Source organism: Paroedura picta, chromosome 1, assembly GCF_049243985.1.
Source record: "Paroedura picta isolate Pp20150507F chromosome 1, Ppicta_v3.0, whole genome shotgun sequence".
Classification (NCBI taxonomy): domain Eukaryota; kingdom Metazoa; phylum Chordata; class Lepidosauria; order Squamata; family Gekkonidae; genus Paroedura; species Paroedura picta.
The window spans coordinates 157561797-157575068 of NC_135369.1; the positions used below are offsets into that span (position 1 = coordinate 157561797).

Genomic DNA, 13272 nt, shown 5'->3' on the forward strand with positions numbered 1-13272 from the left:
AGTGAATATGTCAGAGAGACTGGTCCTTGATAACATTACAAAGCAAGAGATAATAAGTAACCAACAAAAATGAGATAGAGACAGTGGGTTGGATCCAGCCACTTGCTGAATCTTATCTAAATCTACTCCTTCTATAGCCCCCACCCCACATGGCTTTTGTACATGCAAGTCCCTTGATTCGCAGCATGGCTTTCTGCAGGCTGATCAGATGGGATCCCTTTTTCCTTTCTTATCAGCAAAAAAGCTGGTTGGATCCAACCCAGTATATAGGATCTTCTAGAGAGTGGAAAAGGAAGCCTTTTCTGTAGGAATTGGGAGAAAAATGCACGAGAATGAGGGAAATTAGGTGTACAGAGCTGAATATCCCTTCTGCATATGATCTATACTAGTTATAAGCAGAGAGGCAATTTTAGGCATAACGATCTCCACACAAAAGAGTTACCATATTTCTTGCATCAGCTGAATTGTAATGTGCATTTGATCATAGGGAATATTTTTAAGCTGGATTTTATGGTGCAGGTTTACAAAACTTCACCCAGAATATAGTAGAGCAAAAGGATTTCAGGTGATTCCACCTCCCCCCCCCCACTTAATCCTAATATTTCATCGTTTCAGATTCAGGAAGGCTTCCCAAGAGCTCTGTAGCTGCCATCATTTTGGGCATTGTTTTGTGCTGTTGTTTGGCAATCACAAGCTGGCTCATGATTTGTCGGTGGTAAGTATCAATGGTTCCTTGTTCCTACGTACAGCATGGTGGCAGTGTGGTGTCATGGCCACAAGCAGCAGGCTCTAATCTGGAGAACTGGGTCAGACTTCCCACTCCTCCATATAAAAGCCTGCTGGGTGAACTTAGGCCAATCACAGTTCTCTCAGAACCCACCCTACTTAACAAGCTGGCTGTTGTGGGAAGAAGAAGAAATGCAGTTGTAAGCTGCTTTGAGGCTCCTTATGGTACAAAACAAAAAGTAGGATATAAAAGCCAATTCTTCTTTCCTTCCTCCTCCACCTCCTCTGACAGATTTACTTATTTTACAGGAAGGAAAACTTTCTTAAGTCTTTTGCTTTCTGTGCCATCACTATATTTCTGATGGCACTTTTATTTGTGGTCCGGCAACCTGTAAAAAAAAAACATCTTTTGCCACTACACAACAGGCACCAGTCCCTACCAGCCTGTGCTTTGTACAGTTAAGTATATTAAACAACACCTATAGAGACTGGCTGCAGTCTTAGACCTTGTTATTTGATGGAGTAAACTCACTCTCTCAGGGGAAACAGAAATCCTCAACAACAGAAAAAAGACTTACCAGAGTGAAGGTAGAGATAAATGCATACTGAATATAAACTGCTTCACAAAGCAGATTTTGCATGCTTGCTGTTATGCTATCCACTTTGACAGCATACACTTGCAGGGGTCGAATTCTGTCTCAGGACTGCTTTCAGATCTCCTGGTTTCACAAATACTACTTTAGCACCTGTGTTCTCAGAGAAAGCTGCAGGGCAGGAACAAGTTACAGATAACCCCCATTTAAACCATCAAATGTGTATGCCAGAAATGACCACATTTTCCCTCAGTTTAGTGGTATAGAATCTACTTGATCCAAAGTTGACAAACAACAGGAACACAGCCTCTGTGAAACAGGCAAAAAAAAAAACATGAAACAAGGAATCAAAGTGTTGGACAGACTACAGAGGCAATGGTCCCAAATTTCTCCTTAAAAGATCATTGGGTAATCTTATGCCAGTCGGTATTTGGACTGCTCATTATCCTGTATTTTAAGGAAGAGCAGGGTGGATGTGTGCTGCTTGTAGGAACAAGAATGGAATGAATGCTTAAGCAAATGGCATAAATCTAATAAAATTACATAAATCTAATAAAATCTAATAAAATTTGGGTAGATCAGTGGCTCTCAACCTGGGGGTCGGGACCCCTTTGGGGGTTGAATCACTCTTTCAGAGGAGTCATGGCAAGGTGAGCAGCTTGGTGGGGGGGGGGGTTGAGATACAGCATTTGTCTGTCAGGAGCAGCGGAAAAGAGTGAGATAGGCATGGAGGGACAAGAGGCAGAGCTGAACTGAGAAACCCCAGAAAAAAGGAATGTATGACCAATTATGAATAATGGATCTTCACACCATTGGTCAGTTTCGGTTTAATTTCTGTGAAAGAACACTTGCATAATTTTATGGTTGGGGGTCACCACAACATCAGCAACTATCTTAAAAGGTACTTTTTAGAAGATTCTGTTCAAAGTTAGGCATTTCTTCCCTAATATTAGCTGTTTTTTCCTGATGGGAGCTTTGATGTCGGGGTCCATTGGGTTCATTCAAGTTCCTAGCTCTCTTATTGTAGTAATCTGTCTTTTGAAAGGATGTCAGCAATGGGAAAGTAAAGAGGTTTAAATATACTCTTGAAGGAATTATTCCCTTGGATTGGAGGTAGCTCCGCCGATTTAACAGTAGGGACGGTAGTTTGGTCCCCCTAAAGTTTAAATTACTCTTTGTGAAGTTTTAGAGATATTTAAAATTTCATAGGAGATCAAGTCAATCTGATTAATACTTAGTCCTAACAACAGGGTCAGGTGTTTTTAAATCTGGTGACTTGACCCCAATATATAAAAATGAAAAATTGACCTTCCTAGTAACTACCACCCCATCAGTTTATTGTCAGCTGTAGGTAAACTCTTTGCAAAATATCTGACCATTAAACTTATAAACTGGACATCCAACAATTATAGGGCCAGAGCAAATAGGGTTTAGGAATACCTTAGATCATTGTACTGTTTTAGCTTTTTAAAGCCAGAAATACACCGAACCTAAGAGGGGCAAATTATTTGTTGCCTTTATTGATTTAAAAGCAGCCTTTGATTCATTTTCCAGAGAGAAACTCTGGATAAAATTAAACAATCTAGACATAAACCAGCATCTACTCTTTCTATTAAAACAACTCCGTAATTACAACCACTGCCAAGTTAAATATTCTGCTGAGGGAAATTTAACACCAAAAATCCAAATAAACATAGGAGTGAAACAAGGTTACATCCTTGCCCCTCAGTTATTTAACCTTTTCTTAAGTGACTTACTCTTCTATTTTGACAAAGTTAATGGTCATCCTCCCATTCTTGGCAAAAGACACACTCCACTTCTTTTATACGCGGATGACACCATTATCTTATCTAGAACTCGAGTTGGCCTTATACGCTATCTCCAGTCATTCAGAGATTACTGTAATGACAATCAACTAAAAATAAACTTTGAAAAAACGAAGATCATGGTATTCGCGAAGACCCGATATAAGTTTCCCTGGATAATAACTGGTAAACATATAGAATAGGTCAATCACTACAAGTATTTAGGCATAAACTTTACTTATAATAACAGTTGGGCCAACCATAGAGAAAAAACAGTCAAATCTGCAAAAGGCCAGTTGTTCCTTTTAGTCAAGTTTTATCATCAAAAAGATAACAAAAACTTCCAGCAGCCATTAAAATCTACAATGTCAAATTAATTCCTCAGATTCTTTATGGAATCCCAATATGGATGGATGCATTTAATAATAAATTAGAGAACATCCAATCTTTCTTTTTCAGAAATTTACTAGGAGTCCCAAACTGTGTGGTAAATCATACACTTGTCGCAGAACTTGGCCAACAGAGTCTAGAAGCCCGGGCTTGGTTTCAGTCCTTTAAATACTGGTTAAAAATTCATTTCCATGCTCAAACGGGTAGTTTGTTAATTAATCTTTTGAGTGACCCTTATTCTTTCAACTGGCTAAGCAAAATGTCAAAGAAACTTCAAATTATGGGTCTGGACATCTCAACCCTTAGCATGCAAGACAAAAGGACTATACTAAAACTAATATCACAGAGACTAGAAGATCAGGATACCCAAATTCTGGGCTCCTCTAACAACAGTGTATGTTCTCCTCACTTTTGGGATGTTCCCTTAACATACAAATCCGTGCCCATGTATCTACAAATTTTGGAGACACATCAGTTAAGAAGAGCATTTCTAGTAGCTTGCTTAAACATCTTTCCCTCAAATGTCACCCAAGGTAGATTATTGAAGATCCCTCCTTAGGAAAGATACTGTTTACATGGATGTAGTGTCCCTGACACGTTGTACCATATACTTCTGGTGTGTCCTAAGTTTGAAGTATATAGTTGCCCGTTAGCTAATTATCTGAAGAAGTTGAAATTCAGTTGTGTTAATGATAAACATTGGATTAAAATTATACTAAATGTGAGGGACTCAGCAACTATTATAAAAGTAGCAAAGTTTTTACTGGTAATCTTAAATAAAAATCTTTTACGATAGATTTTACATCTGGAACTGTTTGAAATTTTCATTTTATGCTTTGCAATTTTATGCCAATAAAGGTACTCTGAATCTGTCTTAAAAGGTCACGGCATTAGGAAGGTTGAGAACCACTGGGGTGGATGTATCCAACTATGGACTTCACCATTGTTCTACACAAGTTCAAAAACAGATTTAGGAATGGCAGAAACTCAAACAACTATATATGAGAAGATATTACAATTCAGGCATAAGCCGACCTCCTGTCAATCTGTGTAGATTGGAAAAGGTGCTCTGGGAAAAACACATCTATGTTGTCGTTTCCAGAGCAAAGTTGAACAGAGCAATAAATTCTCTAGTTTTCAGGAGTGACTTTAAACCACGGGTGTCTTTGACAATGTTGTTTGCACTTCAAAATAAAAGGGCTAGCCCTTTATTGTACAAACAGAATGGATCGCCTGCAAAAATTTCTGTCTAATCTAGAAAGCGGTTCATCGGAAACACTTGGCTGAAAATGACATCAGTCCTGTCCTTTCCAGATAGTCTTAATGAAGTTGCGAATCAGATTTAAATTCAGCTCTAAACCTAGACCACTTCCTCTGGATGAGTTCATAGCCACAGGCACGTTGCCTAAAGTAGTTCAAGGGTGGCCAGAGAGCATGTGGCTTGGTTATTTTAGATTCCAGCCCTTATTGTACCTTGCTGTATGCCATTCAAAGGCCTGAAAATGCTTCTCTTTAGCTCAGCGGGACGTTTGTCAGTTCACATCAATATCTCAGACTGGAGAAAAATGCTATTATCGCTGCTCCCTGTTGTTTTTAATGTTATATCAAAGGGTCTTAAAAGGCTGATCATACATTTCTTTAAAAGTTGCTGTTAGGAGAAAAAAAATCATTTCTCCCTCTGCACGTGGGCAAGGGGATCACAGCAAGGGGTGCATCACCTACAGCACTGACTTCTCACAGCAGGGGCCAAGCTGCTTAGCCACCATTATGAAGTCTGGACTGCATGACCCATCAAGGTTGGAGACCCTGTTAACTGGAGTGGCCACACAGCCTGACTTCTGACACAGCTATCAAGGAAATGGCAAGTGTGTGGCTTTCAGTTAGCCGTCTTGCTGATGGGGGTCAGTGGGGCAAGCACAGAGCACTTTCAAGCTGCCTCCCTCCCCCTCCACGTTTGCACAGTGACTGTCAAAAATAATCCTTTAATTGTGACACCTGCAGTTTAAAGAATGAGAGCACGCACTGGACTGCACTGGAACAACCTCTGGCAACCACGTTTCACTGCATCTCAAGCTCAAGTCAGTTCAGCCTCAACAAAAGCTACTCCTCTCCCTTGCAGGGGGGGGGGAATTTGGATCCACTGAATAAAATGCATTTTCAGTAGCAGAAAGCAAAGCCGCAAATTAAGCATCTCACTGTTCAGTTTGATAGAAAAGGGGTACACCTAAATCCCCAGGATTGAGTCCTACCAGCTCACCCTATCACCCTCCTCCCTGTCGTTTCCTTCTAGACCTGATGAATGATCCCAGCCTGCAATAGCCTCTTCACTGGTCAAACAGGCCTCCTTCTCCCCTCTCCCTTTCACCTCTTAAAAAACTGCTCGAATACAGGCTGTTGACTTGAGAGGGCTTTGGTATGCCTAGTTCTATAGAATCGGATGGTTGCCTGAACCTGGCATTTTGATGTTGTAAAAGAAGACTATAAAGGACAAGAGAGGTTTAAGTCTGCTCTCTTTGCACCCTGACCGCCTACCAGCCATTTGGGTAGAAACCCAGCCTTATATGTCAGAGCTTACATGTTCCTCGCATCCCCAAAGAGACGAGAAGTCTGGGGGCAGCAGTAGAGTGGCAATTCCTTTGAATGTGAGAGCAAAAGAGCACACTGGAGACTCAAGTGGATTTGAAATGCTTGTCTTATTCGCAAAACAAGAAAGCATCATATAAGTGAAGGTACAACAAAGGCAGAAGATCCTTTACTGTGGTCCTCAGAGGGCAAGGAGAATCCCTGGAACCCGTCCTCCCCAGGGTGACTCGTGGTTCTCTCTGTCCCCTTCTTTGTTTGTTCCAACATAGAATCATAGAGTTGGAAGGGACCTCCTGGGTCATCTAGTCCAACCTCCTGCACTATGCAGGACACTCTCAACCCTCTCGCTTATCCACTGTAACCTGCCACCCCCTTAAATCTTACCGGAATCAGCCTTCCTTTCAGATGGCTATCCAGCCTCTGTTTAAAAATTCACCTTCCGAGGAAGCCTGTTCCACTGAGAAACCGTTCTGACTGTCAGGAACTTCTTCTGGAAGTTTAGACAGAATTTCTTTTGAATTAATTTCATCCCATTGGTTCTGGTCCATCCCTCCAGGGCAAGAGAGAACAACTCTGCTCCATCCCCTATATGGCAGCCTTTTAAATACTTGAAGATGGTTATCAGATCCCCTCTCATTCGTCTCCTCTCCAGGCTAAACAGATCAAGCTCCCCCAACCTTTTTTCATATGTCTTGGTCTCCAAACCCCTCACCATCTTTGTTGCCCTCCTCTGGACACGCTCCAGTTTGTCTACATCCTTCTTCAACTTCCAAAACTACCCTTTCTCTCATAACCTACCAGGCATTTTGTCTCTGAAGCAGTCCCCAAATGTGAGTTCGTCTTGCCCAAAGCATCTACATTAAATAACTACATGGCCCTTTTGTGTCAAATCCCAGATTCCCATCAGGACTGGATCAGGTTAGGCAAAGCTATAATGAAAGCTCATTCACAGCACATTGACTGCGGGCTGACTACAAAGCCTAGAAAACTATACAACAGCAACAGTCACACTATTCCTATCTTTCCATTTCACCTCCCACTAGATTCCCTAAGGAAAATCACAGCTGCTTCTCCCATTATAATTCTCTTGATATTATTTCATTAATGTAGTGAAGTTGTACTGAGAAGCTGGTCTATGGCTCCAGCCATACAGTGAAGCAGAAGAATAATAGTTGGTTTTTATACCCTGTTTTTCACTACCCAAAGGATCCTCAAAGCAGTTTCCAATTGCTTTCCTTCCAATTGCTTTCCTTTCCTCTCCCCACAACAGACACCTTGTGAGTTAGGTGGGGCTGAGAGAGCTCTGAGTACTGTGACTAGCCCAAGGTCACCTCTGCTGGCTGCATGTGGAGAAAGCGTGGGGAATCAAGCCCAGTTCTTCAGATTAGAAGTCACCCCTCTTAACCGCCACACCAAGCTGGCTCTCAGTTACCATGCTTCCCAAGCTATTTGGAATTGCTTGGAAATGCAGTAGGGATGGGGTAACACTCTCAGTGGAGCCTGTTCAAGAAGCACAAGAAATATTGGTGCCATTAAGGTTATCTGAGAGAAAGTAAAGCAGAAAAATATTGAATTGTTTAGGAAACGGCTGCCTGAAGTGCTCGGGCTGATTTGTGGCAGAGGTTTCCATAGTATGGTCTAGGCACATAGCCTAAAGACCTATGGAGATGAGATGTAGGTTGGCAGGGAGCAACATCATGACACTATTTTACTTTTCAATAAAGGTCTACGGTAATTTAAATTTCTTAACAGTATTACCCTTCTTGGGATGGCTCAAAGCAGAACATGAGCGGTATCACTTGGAACTAGGAATTGCAGGTTCCAGGCGGGATTCAGAATTATAGTTCATCTCCAAACTACAAAGATCAGTTCCCTTGGAGAAGATGGATGCTTTGGAGGGCAGACTCTAGGGTACTGTACCCCACAGAGTTCCCTGTCCTTCCCAGGCTCCATCCCCAAATCTCCAGGAGTTTCCCAACCTGGATCTAGCAACCCTATACCCCCATCCCCCACCAGTAGCCAGGGGATTCCTGGCAACCCTAACTGGGACATTTCCTTACTGGTACTCAGTATTTGCTTGCACTGGCTTACTTTTAACTGTTCTATGACATGGGCATCACTTCCAACCTGGATAACTGGGTTTGATTGCCCACTCCTTTACGTGCAGCCAGCTAGGTAGCCTTCACCTAGTCACAGTCCTATTGCTCAGCCCCACCTACTCCACAGGGTGTCTGTTGTGGGGAGAGGAAGGATAGGCAATTGGAAGCCATTTTGAGACACCTCCAGGTAGTAGAAAGTGGGGTACAAAAGCCAGTTCTTCTCTTCCTTGTGAGAGACTGTATATTGTTGTGTGACCCGTCACAGGGGATGAACAAATGTGACAGTTTGCCACATATACACAAAGTATATAGCCCCTACTCATAGTGGATTTCTGGAACAGCTGAAAGGGGTTAGAGCAAAGCAATGAAAGCTCCTCTTCAATTCTTCCTTTTTCTGCTACCACCCACTTTGCCAGCTCAGACCACAAAAGTCCTTGGAAATGGCTTAGGTGTTGGGGACCCACAGTAACTGGGGCCCCTAGTTCCACAAGGAGAAGTGCTCCAAGCCTTTCTTTTAAAATTTCCAGCCTTGCTCTCCTGCCTTTGATGAGCACCATATGGAAAAGATACCAAAATGCATATGAACAAGGGTTTTCAAAAATGTAGCCTGCCAGGGACCTGGAGATATGGACGGCAGGTGAAATTTGCTACTTAAGTATTTAATACAGGCAGTTATAGAAAGCAATCGGTACATTATTAACAACTTTCCTCAGGGATCAATACTAGCACCAAACATAGCATCCGATAGGGGGATGAATGACTGGGGTTGCCATCATCAAGTCCCCCAAATCCTGGGTGTATTATGCATGGCAAGAAACCTCGCAAAAAGTCTGCCCCCCCCCAAAAAAATTGGTGTTTTCATTTCTGCATATGAGGCTGGTTTCACCACAGAAAAGCCACTGTTATATTTTTGATTATGCACAGCATTCCCCTCTCATAGCAGCCGCTGAGTCTTTTCAATGCAGTATTTAAAACTAGCCTTAAAATTACCCTTCTTTTACAATGGTCATGAAAACACCTGTTTTTGTATGCATAAATGCTAGTGTGTTTTTGATGTCCCTTCTTCCTCCATACACCAATGAGGGAAACGGACAGCCTCTAGTACAGCCTCATCCACCAATGGGAGCTTGAGGCACCCCTTGTTCAGCACATACCCTCCCACTTCTGCTATGACATTAGACCAGCAGAAAATTAATTAATTAATTCCCTCAGACATTTGCAAGCATTACAATCCAGTTTCTACAAGGAACAGCATACTTCTGAGGGGGAGAGGTTGTAGTGTTTTTAAAAGACTGTGAACCCCTACAGAAATTTCTTGTTGAGGTCTCTGTGTCCATGAACTACAATTCCCATAAGGCCCTGACAGTAGCATGTTTCATAGTGGTGGTCATGTGACATTGCAGCTGACCATGGCCTGCCAATGAGCTTCTAGCACAATGGAGGAATTCCTCCCTACGCATACTATTTGCTATGGTAAATCTGTCTTTCAGGGCATAATCCTTGCAAAAAAAAAAAACCCTGCACCATTTTTAAAAATTATGATTTAAAAGGGTCAGCATGCTGGCTTCGATGAAAATCCATAACCCACCCGGAAAGCCTAATCTTGATTATCGCCCAACAACACTAATTAATCCTGAGTGTTAAGAGTTCTCTGCACAAACATTGATGGAACAGACTACAAAACATAACTGAAGTTAAATGAAGAAAAGCTGTCACAGATTCCTTGCCAGGAACAGGCCGTACTGTGGTTTCACCCCAGACTTGCAGATCCCCAGTATACCATACTGTAAGCCAAAGATCAGCAAGTAATAGGCATAATAATTATATTTAACATATATCTTGGAGGAAGAGAGCCCTACACTGCAGAAAGGTTAATGTAAGCTGCAAAAAATTTGTGATCATTCAGACTCTTAATATATTGAATCTCACCCTCCACCTAAAGGTTGAAAGGGTGCTTTAGTCACCTTGAAGCGTGGAAGAATTGCACATTCTGCACTAGGATCCTAGTGGTCACCCAGTTGGTCTCCTTTGGATTTGCAAAAATATTACCTAAACTAATGTTCATACTTAAAGATCACAGTTTTTCTGCGACCATATTGGCAGAGCGGAGGAAGGGATCAGCAAGCACTGCCTGTTTATATATTGATTGAAGAGACTACCTTTTTATTACAGCCATTTAAGCCAAAGAAGAAGAAAATATAGACATAGCTACCAATTATTGCTTCTCATTCTCAGCCCAGTCAAGCTGATGAGAAGTAGCTCAAAGGAAAACATCGCCTCTTGCTTTCCATACCTGTCAGTTGCAGCTGTGACTCCCCTCGCACTAAAGGAAGGCATTAACAGGCCTGATTCAATGGTATAAATTAGGAAGAAAACTGTCGGTCCATTTTGGCTTTGATCTCTAGATCTAAAGGACCCATATGAGCCTCTTGTGGCGCAGAGTGGTAAGGCAGCTGTCTGAAAGCTTTGCCCATGAGGCTGGGAGTTCAATCCCAGCAGCCGGCTCAAGGTTGACTCAGCCTTCCATCCTTCCGAGGTCAGTAAAATGAGTACCCAGCTTGCTGGGGGTAAACGGTAATGACTGGGGAAAGCACTGGCAAACCACCCTGTATTGAGTCTGCCAAGAAAACGCTGGAGGGCGTCACCCCAAGGGTCAGACATGACTCGGTGCTTGCACAGGGGATACCTTTACCTTTACCTAATGGGCTAAGCAGGCCTCAAATGACGTTAGGGTTGCGAACTCTGTGTTAGGAGGTACCTAGAAATGTGGAAGGGGAGAAGCCTGGCATTTGAGGAGGGGAGAGTACAGTGTACTCAGCAGAGTACAGTGCCCTACAGCTCTCCTTCCAACGCAGCCATTTTCTCCAGGGGAACTGATCTCTGATGTCTGGAAATCAGTAGTAACAGCAGAAGATCTCCAGGCCTTATTTTAGGGGTGGATGGATAAGATTCAGTGACACTCCAAATGATCACACACAAAAAAAATCGGCAGCCTACATTAACCTTTCTGTACTGTAGGGCTCTCTTCCTTCAAGATATATATTATATATGTATTATTCCTATTACTTGCTGATCTTTGGCTTGTGGTATTCCATAAACGGAGGATTTGCAAATCTGGGGTGAAACCACAGTACAGCCTGTTCTTGGCAAGGACTTTGTGATAGCTTTTGTTCAGTTAACTTCAGTTACGGATTGGTAACATTAAAGTTGAGTTTTGTAATCTGTTTCATCAATGTTTGTGCAGATAACTCTTAAGATTCAAGATCAATGAGTATTATTGGGAGATAATCAAGATTAGGCTTCCAGGATTTGGGGAACTTGAATCTAGAATCAAGTCAGTCAGCCACCTGCAGAACTGCTATGAGTACATGAAAAAAGTTCTGCTCTGGCCATGATGTACATTCTGAGCCAGAGAAGAATTAGGAGTTGTGATGCTAACTTTGATACTGAGTCACTGGAAATTATATTCTGAGCACAGGAAATATTGTCTGTGCAAGATCTCTAATTGCACCTTATCATTTATTTTTATAGACTTAATGAACAATCAGGCAAATGAGAAAAGTAATTGTAGCAGACACGGCTGTGGTTTGACCAAACAAACACAAGCCTCTCAAGACATTGTGGGTTAAAGAATTCCTAATGTAAGGATCCCTTGAGTTTGGTTAGCACTGATAATTATAGTATTTTGCTGCACTGCTAATTTGGAAGCTGATTGTTGAGAGCAGCCTCTGTTTTGGTGATGGCTGTTCAGATAACACTCCACAAATGAAATCAAGATGACCCAAAATGAACGTAGTTTTGATGGGCACGAACAATTTCTTACTTGTAAAATCAGAGTGATACCCTGCCTAAAAGTTAAGAACATGCTATGATCAGAAGGTTATACAACATTTATAGTTTTAACCATCTCTTCCTTTCAACTATACCTAGAATCCCCATACCTAAATCTTTCCTTATATGAACCTGGGGAATAGGACTGTTCAGTTTAATAGGCCTTTTTGGTTGTAATGGTTAAGAGTGGTTAAAAGTGGGGGCTTCTGATATGGTGAGGTGGCTGTGATTTCCCACTCCTCCACATGCAGCCAGCTGGGTGACCAGGGGCTAGTCACAGTCCTGATAGTCCTGTTCTTACAGAGCAGTCCTGTCAGAGCTCTCTCAGCCCCACCTACCTCACAGGGTGTCTGTTGTAGGAAGAGGAAGGGAAGATAATTGTAAGCCACTTTGATAGTCACTCAGGTAGTGAAAAGCAGGCTATAAAAACCAACTCTTCTTCTTTAATCATTTCCACTTGTGAATCTGCACAGTTGGGATTCTTCAGTGTCAGATGTGTTCAGGGGGATGCAAAGCCAACTGTTTTATGAAGTGTTGAAAGACTGGATTGTTCAAGAAGCATTTGAGAATATTTAAGAAGATGGGTCAAATGGATTTGTTTTATCTAAGTCTGTCAATTATTAGTCTTTTCTGTTTTTATGCAGTTGCTTCTTTTTTATGCTTTTAACTAGGAGCCAAGCACGTTGCATTCAGGAATACGACAGGCGCTAGACTGGGTGGGGGGAGAACTCTGTGAACGGCCTCCTCCTTCTCCCCCCTGGACCTGGATGGGCTGTAGGTGGCCATTAGGGAATTCACTGGCAGGGGCAGCTCTCACGCAGCAGGGATCCGCAGCCTCCAAGCCTCAGAGGGAAGTGGAAGGAGGAGGGGGTGGTCAGGAGTGGGGGATAGAATACAGGAAATATTCATGTTAAACAAATTGGGTTTGGATCCCACCAGCTTTTTCACTCAGTCTTACATTATTCCTCTTCTTACTACAGCCCCATCATACATTATTGTTGCCTATGCAGGTCCTGGGTGACCAGGGGCTAGTCACTGTCTGATAGTGCTGTTCTTACAGAGCAGTCAGAGCTCTCTCAGCCCCCCCCCCCCCAGTCAGAGCTCTCTCAGCCCCACCTACCTTACAAGGTGTCTGTTGTAGGAAAAGGAAGGGAAGATAATTGTAAGCCACTTTGATACTCAGGTAGTGAAAAGCAGGCTATAAAAACCAAATCCTCAGCATAACATTTTTGGGGTGGATCTAAC

The 13272-nt window shown here is 42.4% G+C and overlaps 1 protein-coding gene and 1 long non-coding RNA gene across 3 annotated transcripts in view; one reads left to right on the forward strand and one right to left on the reverse strand.

Annotated features, from left to right (window-relative positions):
• Positions 1-13272, forward strand: part of TPO (thyroid peroxidase) — a 105763-nt gene that overhangs the window by 81680 nt on the left and 10811 nt on the right. Inside the window, exon 13 of the mRNA XM_077309852.1 lies at positions 616-715. Within this exon, the coding sequence (XP_077165967.1) occupies positions 616-715 (100 nt within the window). The remainder of the gene's footprint in view (positions 1-615; positions 716-13272) is intronic.
• Positions 1-13272, reverse strand: part of LOC143823487 (uncharacterized) — a 156227-nt gene that overhangs the window by 64187 nt on the left and 78768 nt on the right. The gene's annotated exons all lie outside the window — the stretch shown is intronic.